The 13,411-nt window shown below is 35.6% G+C and overlaps 1 protein-coding gene across 5 annotated transcripts; it reads left to right on the forward strand.

Moving 5' to 3' along the window:
* The first annotated feature begins 436 nt into the window (after nt 1–436).
* Nucleotides 437–11,555, forward strand: LOC116019713. Of its 5 annotated transcripts, none has more exons than XM_031260011.1 (22): nt 437–669; nt 890–1,050; nt 1,443–1,505; nt 2,697–3,028; nt 3,184–3,280; nt 3,901–3,978; nt 4,059–4,118; nt 4,214–4,318; nt 5,179–5,286; nt 6,229–6,270; nt 6,360–6,449; nt 6,525–6,709; nt 7,170–7,459; nt 7,546–7,667; nt 7,835–7,877; nt 7,969–8,060; nt 8,560–8,608; nt 9,185–9,255; nt 9,391–9,510; nt 10,309–10,400; nt 10,706–10,754; nt 11,140–11,555. In XM_031260011.1, the coding sequence occupies exons 2-22, from the start codon at nt 907–909 to the stop codon at nt 11,188–11,190; spliced, it is 2,283 nt and encodes a 760-aa protein (XP_031115871.1). In that variant the 5' UTR covers nt 437–669; nt 890–906; the 3' UTR covers nt 11,191–11,555. The 5 variants fall into 5 exon arrangements, with proteins under 5 accessions (XP_031115871.1, XP_031115872.1, XP_031115873.1 ...); XM_031260012.1 differs by having other exon boundaries at nt 7,552–7,667; XM_031260013.1 differs by having other exon boundaries at nt 3,916–3,978.
* The last annotated feature ends 1,856 nt before the right edge of the window (nt 11,556–13,411 follow it).

A 13,411-nucleotide genomic window follows, 5' to 3' on the forward strand; every position in this document is an offset into this window, starting at 1 on the left:
CAAGAAATACCGCAACTACTATTAAAAATGTGTCATGGGTGAAATTATCATTGTAACCATAGCTGACAAAGGACAACAATGATGTAAACTAATTTAAGTTTTTAACTAGTTCATATCAAAAAAACATAACAAATTTTCAGTGAAACTTGAATCCACAATCTCCCATATGAGAGTGCAATTTGGTGCAACTATACTACAAAATATTGGCCATAAAAGTCATATATTGACTATATAAAATTAAATGAATTTTCAATGCCTAAATTTGGAATGTCATAGATCAAACATCATAGTAACTTGTAAAGAAAAATTATATATTATATATACTTTAAAAATGATAAGAACAATTGATACGGCAGCGCCCAGCAGTAGAGAGGCACCGTAATAAAATAGTCAGCGGGTCTTCTCTGTCATTATATTTAAAATTCAGTGAAGCCACAAGGAGGAGGAAGACGACAACGGAGAAGGAGACAGAGAGAGCGTGAGAGCGACCCGCGTGCTCGAACCTGACCCGCCCAAACACCCCTTCTTCACGTTAGTTTTCGTTCTACAAGACTCAGTCCTCCCAATCAATCTTCGCCGTCTCTCAAGCTCTGCAATACGTATTTTGTTTTTCTCCGGTACCGGAATCTGCTTCAATCGCTGGTTTTTCACAATCTGCTTCCTCTCTCTGTAAGTAGCCGAGCACGTATGTACACGTAAATAGATGGCGATTGAGGGAAAACACTTCTCATCTGTCTTTTTCTAGGGTTTTCCTGTTTTTCATTTCATTAGCATAGTATTATAATGATTATTTGTTGTTTTTATATGTATGCGCTTCTGTGCGTTGATGGAATTAATTGTTCGTGTTTTCTTATGAATAATTTGTGGCTAAAATGGAAAAAAATTGAAGGTTGAAAGTGGAGAGAGATGGAAAATGGAGGAGGAAGTTTAGAGAGTAAATTGGCGGGTTTGCACATAAACGATTCGGGCCACATCAGTGGGAACAACAGCGATGGGTTATTTCAGGTTATGAAAGCTGTAGAGGCAGCTGAAGCTACTATTAAGCAACAGGTGTTTTACTCTAGTTCCTTCTCTTGTGCATGTATATATTCAAATATTACTGAACTTTCAAACTTTAATGAAGAGATACAGTGGCTACTAGTAATGAATTAGGATTCTACTGATTCAGGCAAGGATTCTAATTTCTGAGGTTTGGGATAGGGCTGTCTTTCTGCCAAGGCATTAGTACATGAGAAATCTCTCTCATGTTATGTTGACAATCACATGTGTATACAGAATGTTAGTTATTCAAACAATGCTGGAATCTCTATGCCCTGTAGTTCCAACTTTTGATCCCTGTTTATTGGAATCTCTATGCCCTTGGAAAAGTTGATCAGTCATTTTGTCTATTAGTCATAGTGGTTAACTTGATTTACTGATTTATCTTAAATTGTTGCTTACAGGTGGAAGAGAATTATCGACTAAGATCTGAGCTTCAAAAAAAGATTCAGGAGCTTGAAAAATATGTAAGTAGCTGCAGATGAGAATTCTTCATATCGACTTTGATATTATGAGTTGCATTTTCCATTGTATTACTCTTGACTGCTTCCAAGTCTTCCACTGTGTTTGGTCATCCTCTTCTGGAAATATTATTCATGTTCATTTTTCATTTAGAGAAGAAAAGGAATGCCTGCATTTATGTTTATGCAGGTAGCACTGTTGGAGTAACAATTTTAAAATTCATACATGTGATTTATCTGATTTCCATTCTAAAGTGTTTCCAAGTCATTGACATTGTTGAGAGATGGTGAGATTTAGCTTGCATGGACTTGTATCTTGATTTTGTCTCGGGTTGTTCAGTTATAATAAACTGGTTATATAAGACTGATTTAAATCCATTGAGCTATCATTTATGCAAGATTTAAATCCATTGAGCTATCATTTATGCAAGAATAAACTCTCCCTTAAGCCAAGAAACCAGCACCTCCTCTGGTAAGTTATTGACCATAAGCACCTGCTAATCAGCAGCCAGAATCTCAAAGCTAGACTTTAAGTTCAAACAAACAATCTACTCCGAAATATGCAGTAGAAGTGACCTAATGCATAGATTTAAGGTTAATTAGTAGAACCTAGTAACTGAGCCTAAATTCCCAAAATGGGGTAGCAACTCCATCACTATTAGGACACATTGAGTATTCCCTGATGCATGGCCAAGAATAAGAGTGAGCTCTTTAACAATTACCAGATAAAGTTATTTGTGAATAGAGATTGGACTATAGAACAAAAGATCATGTGTCAGGGTCTCAGACTCTCAGGGATCTCCTGGCTTGTTTTTATTTTTTATTTTTTATTTTTACGGTCATTGCAGTTTCTTTGGGTTTTTTATTTTTCTCTATGTATGGGCTATGTTGGTGCTGTTTACACTTATATATATTCTTACATTGACAAAAAAACATATGTCTCATTTCATTCAATTTATATTTTAGTTTTATGATGTTGGTATTCTGTTACTAAGATTCAATGATGGCCAAGCTGTATTAACCGTTTCTTTCAATGATTGCTATTTTTTTTAAAAATATTTTTTTATTTCTGTTTTGTTTTGTTTTTGTTTGTGTGTGAGGCATTTTTTTTGGGTGGACCGTTGCTTCTCTTTTCCTTATCTGAATTATATTATTTTTTTAATGTACACTATTTGGTATCTTCACCTTCTTCAACAGAAATCAGATGAGCTGAAAAGTGAGAATTCCCATTCAGTTGAACCATGGGATGTCCACCATCACTTGCCAGATAGAGCATTTATGTCAAATTCACATTTCAGAAATCAAAATGATGGGCCTAGAAACATTGATAATACTCTAAGACATACACTGTCTAATAATGTTGTTCAAAATGATATAGACTCTACTATACAAACACACAGAGAAAGCCGTAGAGAGTCTGACAATGTCAATGGCACACTTAGAGTGCTTGGTAGTGGTCAGGCGTCATCGGATCCTTCAGGGTTCTCTCAGTTTTCATTGCCTTCTGCATCATCATTTTCTCCTAGCAGGTATATAAGGAGATATTATTTCCCATAGATAACTTTGGATTAAATGGATATATGAAGGTCTAAAATTGAAAAAAGTTGTTGCTGTGGATGTTCTAGTGAATAATTTCAGTTATTGATACAAACATAGAAAGTGACAATTAAGCTGGCTTAGGTAGGTACCAAACAGAAGGGGAACGAGATAGACCGCTCAATGTATCCGGACAGGGGTTGATGCCAATAGCTGAACAAAGTAATGCTAACAGCATGAAGCAGGTATGCCTTATCTATGATAGAAATAAGTTATTCTTCTTGGAAATGCAAGTTTATGCACCCCTTGGTGCTTTTAATGAACTTGTTAGTTTTAAAAAGCAAGGTTGTAAAAGGCGCTAGGCGCTCATCGGGAGGTGGATGGGCGCCTAGTCACCGCCTTGGTATATAAAAAATAATTTTTTTGCCTTTTATTTATTTGGCTTTAATATCAAAGCATAAAAGACCTTTCATCTACTTTAGGCTTCAATGCCAAAGCATAAAAGACTTCTCATTTACTTCAAAGTTTCTATACCAAAGCATAGAAACTTTTCATTTACTTCAGGCATAAATACTAAAGTATATAAAGTAGAGCCTAGTCACAGAAATAATTTTTTTTTTTTGCCTTTCATTTACTTAGGCCATAAAAAAAAATCCTGACTTTGCAAAAAAAAAACTCGGCTGACTCGGCTGAGTTTGGTGCCGAGGGTGCCTAGTCCTGAAATCCCCTCGGCCTAGGGGCTCCTAGAGCCTAGGCGGCCGCCTAGGCCGATTTTTACAACAGTGTTAAAAAGTTGTTATTCTAATCATACGTGCCAGTTTTTTGTAATCCTGTTGTCTGTGTCATTTTCTGATGCTTTTGATAGGATATTGTTCTGCAGATCCGGGATCAAGAACAAGAAATTTCACAACTGAGGAAACTTCTTGGGGAATACGCAGTCAAAGTATGGTGCCTTTCTTTTATTGAACACCATGATTATTTTAACTATTTCATTGTGATTAAATTAAGTGTTTGTTGTTGCAGGAAGCACAAATAAGCAATGAGAAATATGTTTTGGAAAAGCGTATTGCTTATATGCGTATGGTACGAAGAGCCTCTATGGTTTCCTTCTTAACACATTTCACCATTCTTTGCTCTCAAAATTGCTAAAAATTGTTTTCAATCAATTCATGGTATAGGCCTTTGACCAACAGCAACAGGATCTGGTTGATGCTGCGTCCAAAGCAATATCTTATAGACAAGATATAATTGAAGAAAATATACGCCTTGCATATGCATTGCAGGTGGAGTATGCTCTCTTTTATTGTGCCCTTTACCCAGACACACAAATCAGGGGAAACTTCATTACATGCATTTATTCTTGTAACTTTTGATAAAATGATCCATTGATCCCTTATTTGCATTAAATGCATGAAATATTGTTTAATGTGAAGACCTTTATAAGAAACTTTGAACTAAAGGTCCTTCCTAATTTGAGTTCGGTCAATGTTTTGGGTAGCCGCAAAAAAGAAAAGGTGGCCAATAAAATGGGAGTAGTGGATGGAGGGGGACTATATGTTTTCTAATTTGAATTTGAACTTTAGCTATTTTGACTGGCAATTTTTATTTTTTATTTCTTATTTTTTTCAAAGATGAAGGGGCACCAAGATGGTGAATGAACTGCCAAAATTAAATTAGATGTCCATGATGAGCAAAAGCAAAAACTAAAAGTGCAGCTATTCAAAACTGTAACAGGTCTTTTGCACAGTTTGCACAATCTTCTTAGGGCAATACTACAGCGTTATTCTTGAAATAAGCACTTAATTAGATATACCTACAAAAAACTACTAGTTAATTGGTTGCTTTCATTATAATCCAAGTTTATGTTAAGCTAGTTACAAAGATTGCAAATTTTCCAGTTAGTATCTTCACTGAGCTTCATATCTCTTTCCAGAAGAGAGACGGGGAGAGATACATTTGAAAGTTGTGCATCATTCATGATTTATTGTTAATGGATTTTATTAGGGGTTATGGCTTTCTTAATTACTAGAAATGATCTATCCCAGTAACTATCTTGTCATCGGCTGATTTTTTGAAAGATATTAGCACAGTTGATTTTCTATTATCAACTAATGTATTTTGAGGTTGATGTTATCAATCTCAGGCTGCACAACAAGAAAGAACAACGTTCGTATCATCTTTATTACCACTACTTGCAGAGTATTCACTTAAGCCTCTACCTGATGCTCAGTCAATTGTTGGAAACATCAAGGTTAGTACAATAGTGATATGCTTCAGGTTAAAAAATCTGGTTTCTGTAGTTTATACATTTCTTAATTTTTGTACGAGGGATTTTGTTGGATAAATGTTACGTTCTAAGAATTTCTCCTATGAAGCATTGCTTCTTGTTGGATCCATTGTTTATCAAAGAAAAATACTGCAACTTGCCGGGGTTATATACTTCTTTCCTTTAGTTAGGGCAAACAAATAAGATGATGTTTTGAAGCCTATAGTCAAAATGTGGCAACAATTTGATATATGTTTCATCTTTCATTTAAATATGCATGAGTGAATGTGTTTGGGTGCTTCACTTAATATCAACAATCATTGTTGGAAAGTAATTCATTTTTGTTTCAATGCCGTATACAACCAGTTACCAAATGGTGGTTGAAGCACCAAATTAAAACTACAGAGGACAGACTAGTTAAAAGTTGTGTAAAAATTTAATTTGTACTGGGTAAATTAAATGGTCTTCGCCCATTGGAACTTAAAAATGACTTTTATACACAAACACACACACACACACACACTTAGCAAAAGTAATGTTATAAAGAATGTCTCAAACAAAGTTAAGGTAGGAAGCAAGTTTGCTAGAGAAATAGGAGAGAGAGGTTTACTTGACCTTGTAAGGCTTAGACTAGAATGGTTTTAATGTGTTAAAGAGGTCTACTGTGGAAGCTCTATAGGTTGAAGCTAAGGAAGACAGAACTCAGTTATCTTAACTAATGCCCATGTTATATAGGGCATCGTATTTTCATCACAAGATAATACTCCGTATAAACTTTATATTATCGTTAAGATGCTCACGTTTTAGAACTGTACATGACATGATGCTTTTGTTGATTAATTCTTGTGGAGAACATCTGCAGCTTTTGATTTTCCACAAAATTCCTGCGTCTTTTTACCTGCTACTTACAAAACAATGTTCTTGCAGATTCTGTTCCGACATTTGCAGGAGAAGCTTTTTATTACAGAGGTGTGTTGTTGACTCTGGGGAGGTGTTTCATATTTTCAATGTGCTGAGTCTTCTTGAATATGTTTAATGTTTTACTCTTGGAATCATAGGCGAAGCTAAAGGAGTCTCAGTTTCAAATGACTCCGTGGTCTTCTGACGTCAACTCCAATTTTGCTCTTTCACCTTCTGACTCTGCTGTGGTAATACTGATGAAATACTGTTTGACCAAATATAAATATTGATTAGAATGTCATAATAAAAAAAAAATTTACCAGATTAAAGATGGGCTTGAACTGGTACCACAACGAAGGCATTCTAATGAAACGGCACCTAGTTCTTCAGACCCTCAGACAGGAAGAGCTTGGGATCCATCAGGGAATCCTCCCTATGATATTATTAGTGGTGCTACAAACGGCATGGAGGGAAATAATTTGGGCAGTTTTTCGCCTTTTGTGAGCAGGTGAGCCTGGTGAAATGAAGAGTGCTACTGTGAACTGATTTGTACAATCCCAACCTGCTTTTGGTGGTGGGTTCTGTTTTCAATTGTACATTCCTTGTAGCTTATTCATACTTGAATGGAATCAATAATGCATTTCATGTTGCCTTTGAATTAAAAAAATGATCCCTTCTCATCACAATCATTCAAATATGATGAAATTAATCTTCTTTACAGGAAACATGTGATAAATGATCTTGAATGAGCTTAGCTTTCCTTTCAAAGTTTTTGTTGCATATTATTTAGTTGCATTTAAGTGGTGTAGGATAGGGTATCAGAGGGAGGATTATTTTAGTTGCCTTTTCTCTTTTATGTTTCTTGATCTCCTTGTGCCTAATCTTGGATACATGATTCATACACCTCCACTCTTTGTTGAAATTCTCAATGGTTTGTTAATTTACACAGGATTAACCTTGTTCTGCAGGAATACTGTGCCCCCTGATGCATCTACTCAGCTTGATGTCAGCCAGGACCAATCTGTTTCTAAGTCAAAAAGTGAAGAAATACCAAATAAACAAGTGACATTTAGTGAACTTAGCAACACTAATGGGATAGATGATCCTGACATGGAGATAAATCAAAATGATAGAGAACCCTCAGTCAGTTGGGCTTCTAAAAGCTCTCCTTATGCAACTGCACTAGAGGATCCAATCTCAACCTACTCCCCATATTTACCTCCTGTTTTGGAGGAACCTACATCCTCTTTCTCAGAAGGTGAGAGTTTCTTTTTTAACTCCTTATTACTTATGTTGTTGAGGATCTTGCAATTAGATGTGATCTAAAGTGAAGGCCTTAATCAGCTGCAGATGATGATCCTTTACCAGCAATAGAGGGTCTCCAAATTGCAGGTGAAGCTTATCCAGGACGAGAACTTCAAGCGTCTGGCTACTCTATTAATGGAACAACCAGTTGCATTTTTGAGGTGCTTCTTCTAGGCTCTTATTGTGCTATCTTGATTACTGTTCTTGATGGTTGATACAGTTCATACTATTCTCATTACCCTGGAAACTCTCAAGTCTCAACCAATATAATGATAGAAATTTATTGGAATCTATTCTTGTTTTTCTTGCCTCATGTTTGAATTTACAGTGGGTCCGGCATAAGGAAGATGGATCTTTTAGCTACATAGAGGGTATTCTGCTTATATTTCTTGTTCTTTTCAATTGACCATATCCTTTTCTTTTTCATTTGAATGCCTGAAGATATGATATTGTTGATGGCAGAGGCCAAACAACCTGTATATCTTGTTACTGCTGATGATGTTGATACATACCTTGCCATTGAAGTACAGCCACTAGATGATAGGAAACGGAAGGTAATTGTCCTGAATCCTATATACTGCTTCTCTATTTAATCCATTTGCTTGACATAAATAGATTCAATTAAAATGTTTAATGGAGAAAATGGAAGTAGCTGTAAAAAATTAAATCATTGCAGAAGTTCATCAATGAAACTAACTTCTTCATTTCACACCAAATCCAAATTCTCCCTGGTGTTAAAAAGAATTTGGGAAAGAATAAAGAATGCAGGTACATGTGTGGTTCCTGAATTATTAACTGTGTTCTATTTATATTTACTGTCCAAGTGATAGGTTTTGATATAAATGGGAAATGTTTTCGTACTTCCTAGTTTTATAGTGAAATCATGAAAACTGAAGTCTTGAGCTAATAATGAAAATATTTCTTACTATGCAGTACTAACGAATGAAAATTATCTATCTTAAATTTTGTGAGATACGGAGTAATTGTTTGCACCTGAAAATCTTTACATTGCTTGAGGTTTATTAAGATGACTTCATCTCTCTTCATTTCCAGGGTGAAGCGGTAAAGGTATTTGCAAATGAGCACAGGAAAATTACTTGTGGTAATTTTCACATTTATCCATGTTCAAGGTCTAACTGAGGTTTGAATGCTTGCATTATTAAGTGCAAGCATCTAGAGTGATATATTTGGAAATTATTTGCACTTTCCTATAAAAGATCAATACACTATTGCTTATCTTATAAAAATGGAAATAATACTATTTTAATAAGCAATCATATAGGTCACCTAATTTTTAGAAGCTTTTGAGAGGAAAGTCGAAGTATAAATGTACAAGCAGAGGTTCATTGGCATTGTTGATTTATTGGTTAACCAGAACTATGAGGAGACATAGGAGCTAGATAACCCTTTTTTATCTTAGTTTCAGGGGCCATGGAATTTGGCTTGAAATTGGCTTCAAAAATTTTCTTTGAGAAACAAGTTGTCTCTAGTTCTTTCTTCTTTTATAATCATGTTTCTTTCTTTCTTTCTTTCTTTTTTTTTTTCTTTTCAAAATAATTTTTAAACACCGTGTATTTTGTTTCATATGGATGATTAAACATTGTTTATCTGATGTAGGATTCTAAACTGCAAAATGCGCGTATATTGTTTCGCATGTTGATTGTGTTTTTGTTGGCAGATCCTGATATGCAAAATTGCATAGAGAGAACACTTCAGAGTGGTCATGCTTCATTTGAAGTATACTTGTGGGTAGGAAAATTTAATGGCTTTCTGTTTCTTCTTAATTGACTACCACATTTTTATTGGAAAGTCATTTTATATTCACTAATTGAAAAACCTTGCTTATTGATGTACTTCTTTTCTTACTTTTCTTTTACTCTCCAGACAGGCTATCTTGACATATGGGAGCCAGCTACCTTGGCTATAAAGAGGGATGGCTTTAGTATCAAGTCTAGTGGGACCATTGGTGTTATGGTTACTGAGAAATTTTCACCATCTATAAGGGTATGTGTTCTTACCCGTCACGTGTTTTTCTTGTCTCATACAAGTCTAGAAGGCCTTGTGGGTGCAATGCTTTGATATTTTAGCATTGAGACGGGGAAACTCATGGACCATAAGTGGAACTCTTTCTATTTGAATGTTGGCTGTTTTCTTCTTTTATTCATTACACCATTGTGTTATTGCTATGTAATGTCACCTTCCTCATCCCACATGATTTGAAGGTTCACTGCTTACTGTAGGAAAACTTGGTTGTTTAAACCATAGTAAATTACTTTGATCTCATTGGATGTATTGGCATTGTGATAATGAATTTATGATCCATGTATCAGCCTCAGAATGTGGCTGAAATTGGACGCACATAAAATATTTCTTTGGGCTAGGTGGTTAAAATAAATGAAGGAAATTGTTTTGGTTATAGTAGTTTTTTCCTAAGCTTAGCAACTGATATCTCCTTCAGCCCTTCAGGTCTTTGATACCTAGATGTACCAAACTCAATTTGGGTAAGAGTCTTAGTAGTCTGTGGTTGGCTGTTTAGTTTGTCTCTGCATCTCCATGTATTATGAATTTATATTATTTAAGTGATAAAATCTTGTCTTCATGGAGCTTATGCATATTCTTGTGGTAGATATAGCTTTTACTCAATATTGATTCTAACTTGATCTCCTTGTAAGTCTTTTGTTCACCTTTTTCAAGAACTTTAGTTCCTTTGTGGATAATATTCATTACTAATGAAAAAACAAGCATATTGTTTAATTTGATCTGGAGCCTCATTTTTCATATTTGAATTTAATTCCCTGCCAGGTTTCTATTCCATATGGATGTCCTGGAGAGTTCTCAATAACTGATAGCCGGGAGGAAGAACGCCTATTGAAGGCAAATGATGCTACTAGCTAGTAAGTCATTTTTTCCTCGCTGTGTTGGACTGTGTGTACTGTTTCTTTCTGTACATTAGAAATTGCCTTTAGCATTTTCATACCTGAAATGAATAGTTCCAGTGGATTGATATGAATGAACTTAATCATTAAACAAGAATAAACATGGCAGTTTTTAGTTGGTTTAAGTGTATCATACTTGAGTAGAGTTTCTTTTTCCTGAAATTTCATTGATCATACTTGCAGCTTCATCTGTTAATTTTCCTTCTTCTAGGACTATTTTCTTCTCATATTTGCTGAACACATTTATATCTATCATTTTGCAGTTCCAGTAGGGATGCTATTGTTCTCATCATGAAATATTTCATCTTAAAGGTATAACTTCTTTATTATTATTATTATTATTTTAAAATATTGTATTCCCAAAGGTTCAAATAATATATCTTTCTTTAATCAAAATTTTGAATTATGGTTCTCCAAAGGTGAAATGTGCATCCTTATCATAATTGTACCTTTTCTCCCCAACTACTTTTGTTTCATTGAAGGGAACTTTTTCCTTTTCTGCCCTCCCAAATTCTACTCTATGGTGTGACAAACAATGATAGGTTATTTTTATTATGTGGGTCCACATAAAAGTGTACATAAAAGTTGTGAAAGGGAATAAAAGTTGGAGTATAAAATGAGAGTCCATGTAGTACTTTCCTTTCCTGCTTTGTAATTCTCTCCTCCCCAACTATTAATGCTAATGTGACATTTTCAGGCTGGCGAGAAGAGAAGTAAGACCAGAAAGAAACGTTTGTTCTTCAACTAGTAAGGAGCACATTTTTTGAGCAACCTGGATACATTATTCTTTGTGTAGTACATATATAGGGAGGCGAGGCTTTTGTAGTTTTGATTACAATATTTAAAGGAATCAATCAATAGTTTGTCAGGGCATGGGCTTGCCCTCCATTACAATATCTGCCATCTTTCCCCTAACCTGGCCCCATCACCGAAAAAAAAAAGAATTTGAAAAAGGTCAAAAGGTTGTAACATAGCTCACTTTATTGAGGAAATGAAATGCATGGACAAAAATGTCGAGGAATGGAGTAGTGGACAAGAATATCAACAAACCAATGCATACTTTTCAAAAAAGAAATAAACAAATCAATGCACAGCTGATGTTTTCACTTTTCACGTATGTATGTACTGTGGCTTCTATTACATGTGGCGTATCACGTATGTATGTATTCAAATGGATGCAGGCGTATCACGTGTGTATGTACTATGGCATATATAATAGTTTTTAATTTTATAATTTATATAAGCTGGCATAGGTACTGTGGCAGTGTGGCATATATTCCAGTAAATGTGTGATTTTTTTTGGAGAAATAGTAAAAACCAATTGTAATCAAAATTGAATTCATAGCCAGTGAATTAAAAAAAATGCAACAAATTTTCAAAAAAAAAAAAAACGCAACATTGAAATCAACATGAAAATTCTGACAACATTGAAACAAAAATGCAACATTGAAAAAAAAAACGCAACATTTTCCTGACAATTTCTTCAACGACGACAACGTTTTCCATAGTCCATTTCATTTTGAAACCTACTTCTTTGTTGTTGTCCTCTGTGATTTTTGCGGCGCGCATTTGAGGGTGGTAGGATAATTACCCCACTATTCTGATGATGTTCTTCGGTTGGCACAGGATAGAGGTCACCTGCATAACACATTCTATAATAGTCTAAAGTAAATACTGCAGGCACAAATGAGTCTGGAATATTTCTCCTGAAATGACATGCCGCTATTACATGCGTGCAAGGCAAGCCGTCTACCGCCCATTCACCACATGTGCATGTCTTCTGCTCCAAATTAAGTTCATGAAATGTTACATTGGGTCGAGAAATGCAGGGTCTATCAACAGCAACCTCGTAAAGACCAATTTGGTGATTATATGGCTTAACAGTGGCAGTATGCTTGAATTGTTCCCTCGCTGACATCTCTTTAGAAATATTCTTCGGCCAACGCAAGCCAGCTTGTAGCATTAACTCCCCTGCAGTGCGCCTATTAAAAAACATAGCAACTAACTTGTTGAACGTTAGCCGAGCTATAGCCGTTACAGGCAACATTCGACAACCTTTTAACGTATTGTTGAAGGATTCTGAGCTATTGGTAGTCATAATGCCAAACCTATAACCACCGTCGTAGGACAATGCCCATGATTGCTTCGGGATTTCGGACAAGTATTGGTATGCTTGGGGCCATTGGTCCTCTATAGCATTCATTGCCTTCTGGTAATCAGATCTTGTTACTGCAGCACCCGCTTCCCAGATTAGTGATTTGAGCCTCTTGTTTCTGAACTTCGTCATTACATTACTACGGAGATGTCGTAGGCAGTATCGACGGTGCACACGTGACGGGTGTAGTTGTGGCAACACATTAAATGCGACATCAATGCCTGGGTGCCTATCTGAAATTATGCATATGGACTCATGGTTTGGAAATACATGTGTTGCTAGTAGTTGCAAAAACCAAGTCCAGCTGTTGCCGTTCTCAGAATCCACTATTGAGTATGCCAATGGAAAAATTTCTTTGTTTCCATTCATACTCACAGCCAACAATAAATGCCCTTTGTATTTACCATATAGATGCGTACCATCTATAGTAATTACAGGAAGGCAATAACGAAAACCATCAATAGCTGCCTTCAAAGCCCAAAATGCATATTGGAACTCACAATAATTAGGACCCCTACTTGACCTTGTCGTTTGAAAGTCAATAACTGAGCCTGGATTTGCTATCAATAGTGATTGCAAATATTTAGGCAAGTCATCATATGACTTATCCCATTCACCGTAAATCTTTTGTATCGCTATTTGTCGGGCATACCAAGCTTTCTTGTACAACACAGTGATCCCATATTTCTCTTTCACATCTACTTGGATATTCTTGACCTTATACCCAGGATCAACAACTAATTTTTCTATGAGTAAATCACTTATGAATTTACTTGTACAATTGCGATCATCGCCACCGTGTCTATAATCCACC

This window comes from Ipomoea triloba, chromosome 5 (assembly GCF_003576645.1).
Source record: "Ipomoea triloba cultivar NCNSP0323 chromosome 5, ASM357664v1".
NCBI classification, from domain to species: domain Eukaryota; kingdom Viridiplantae; phylum Streptophyta; class Magnoliopsida; order Solanales; family Convolvulaceae; genus Ipomoea; species Ipomoea triloba.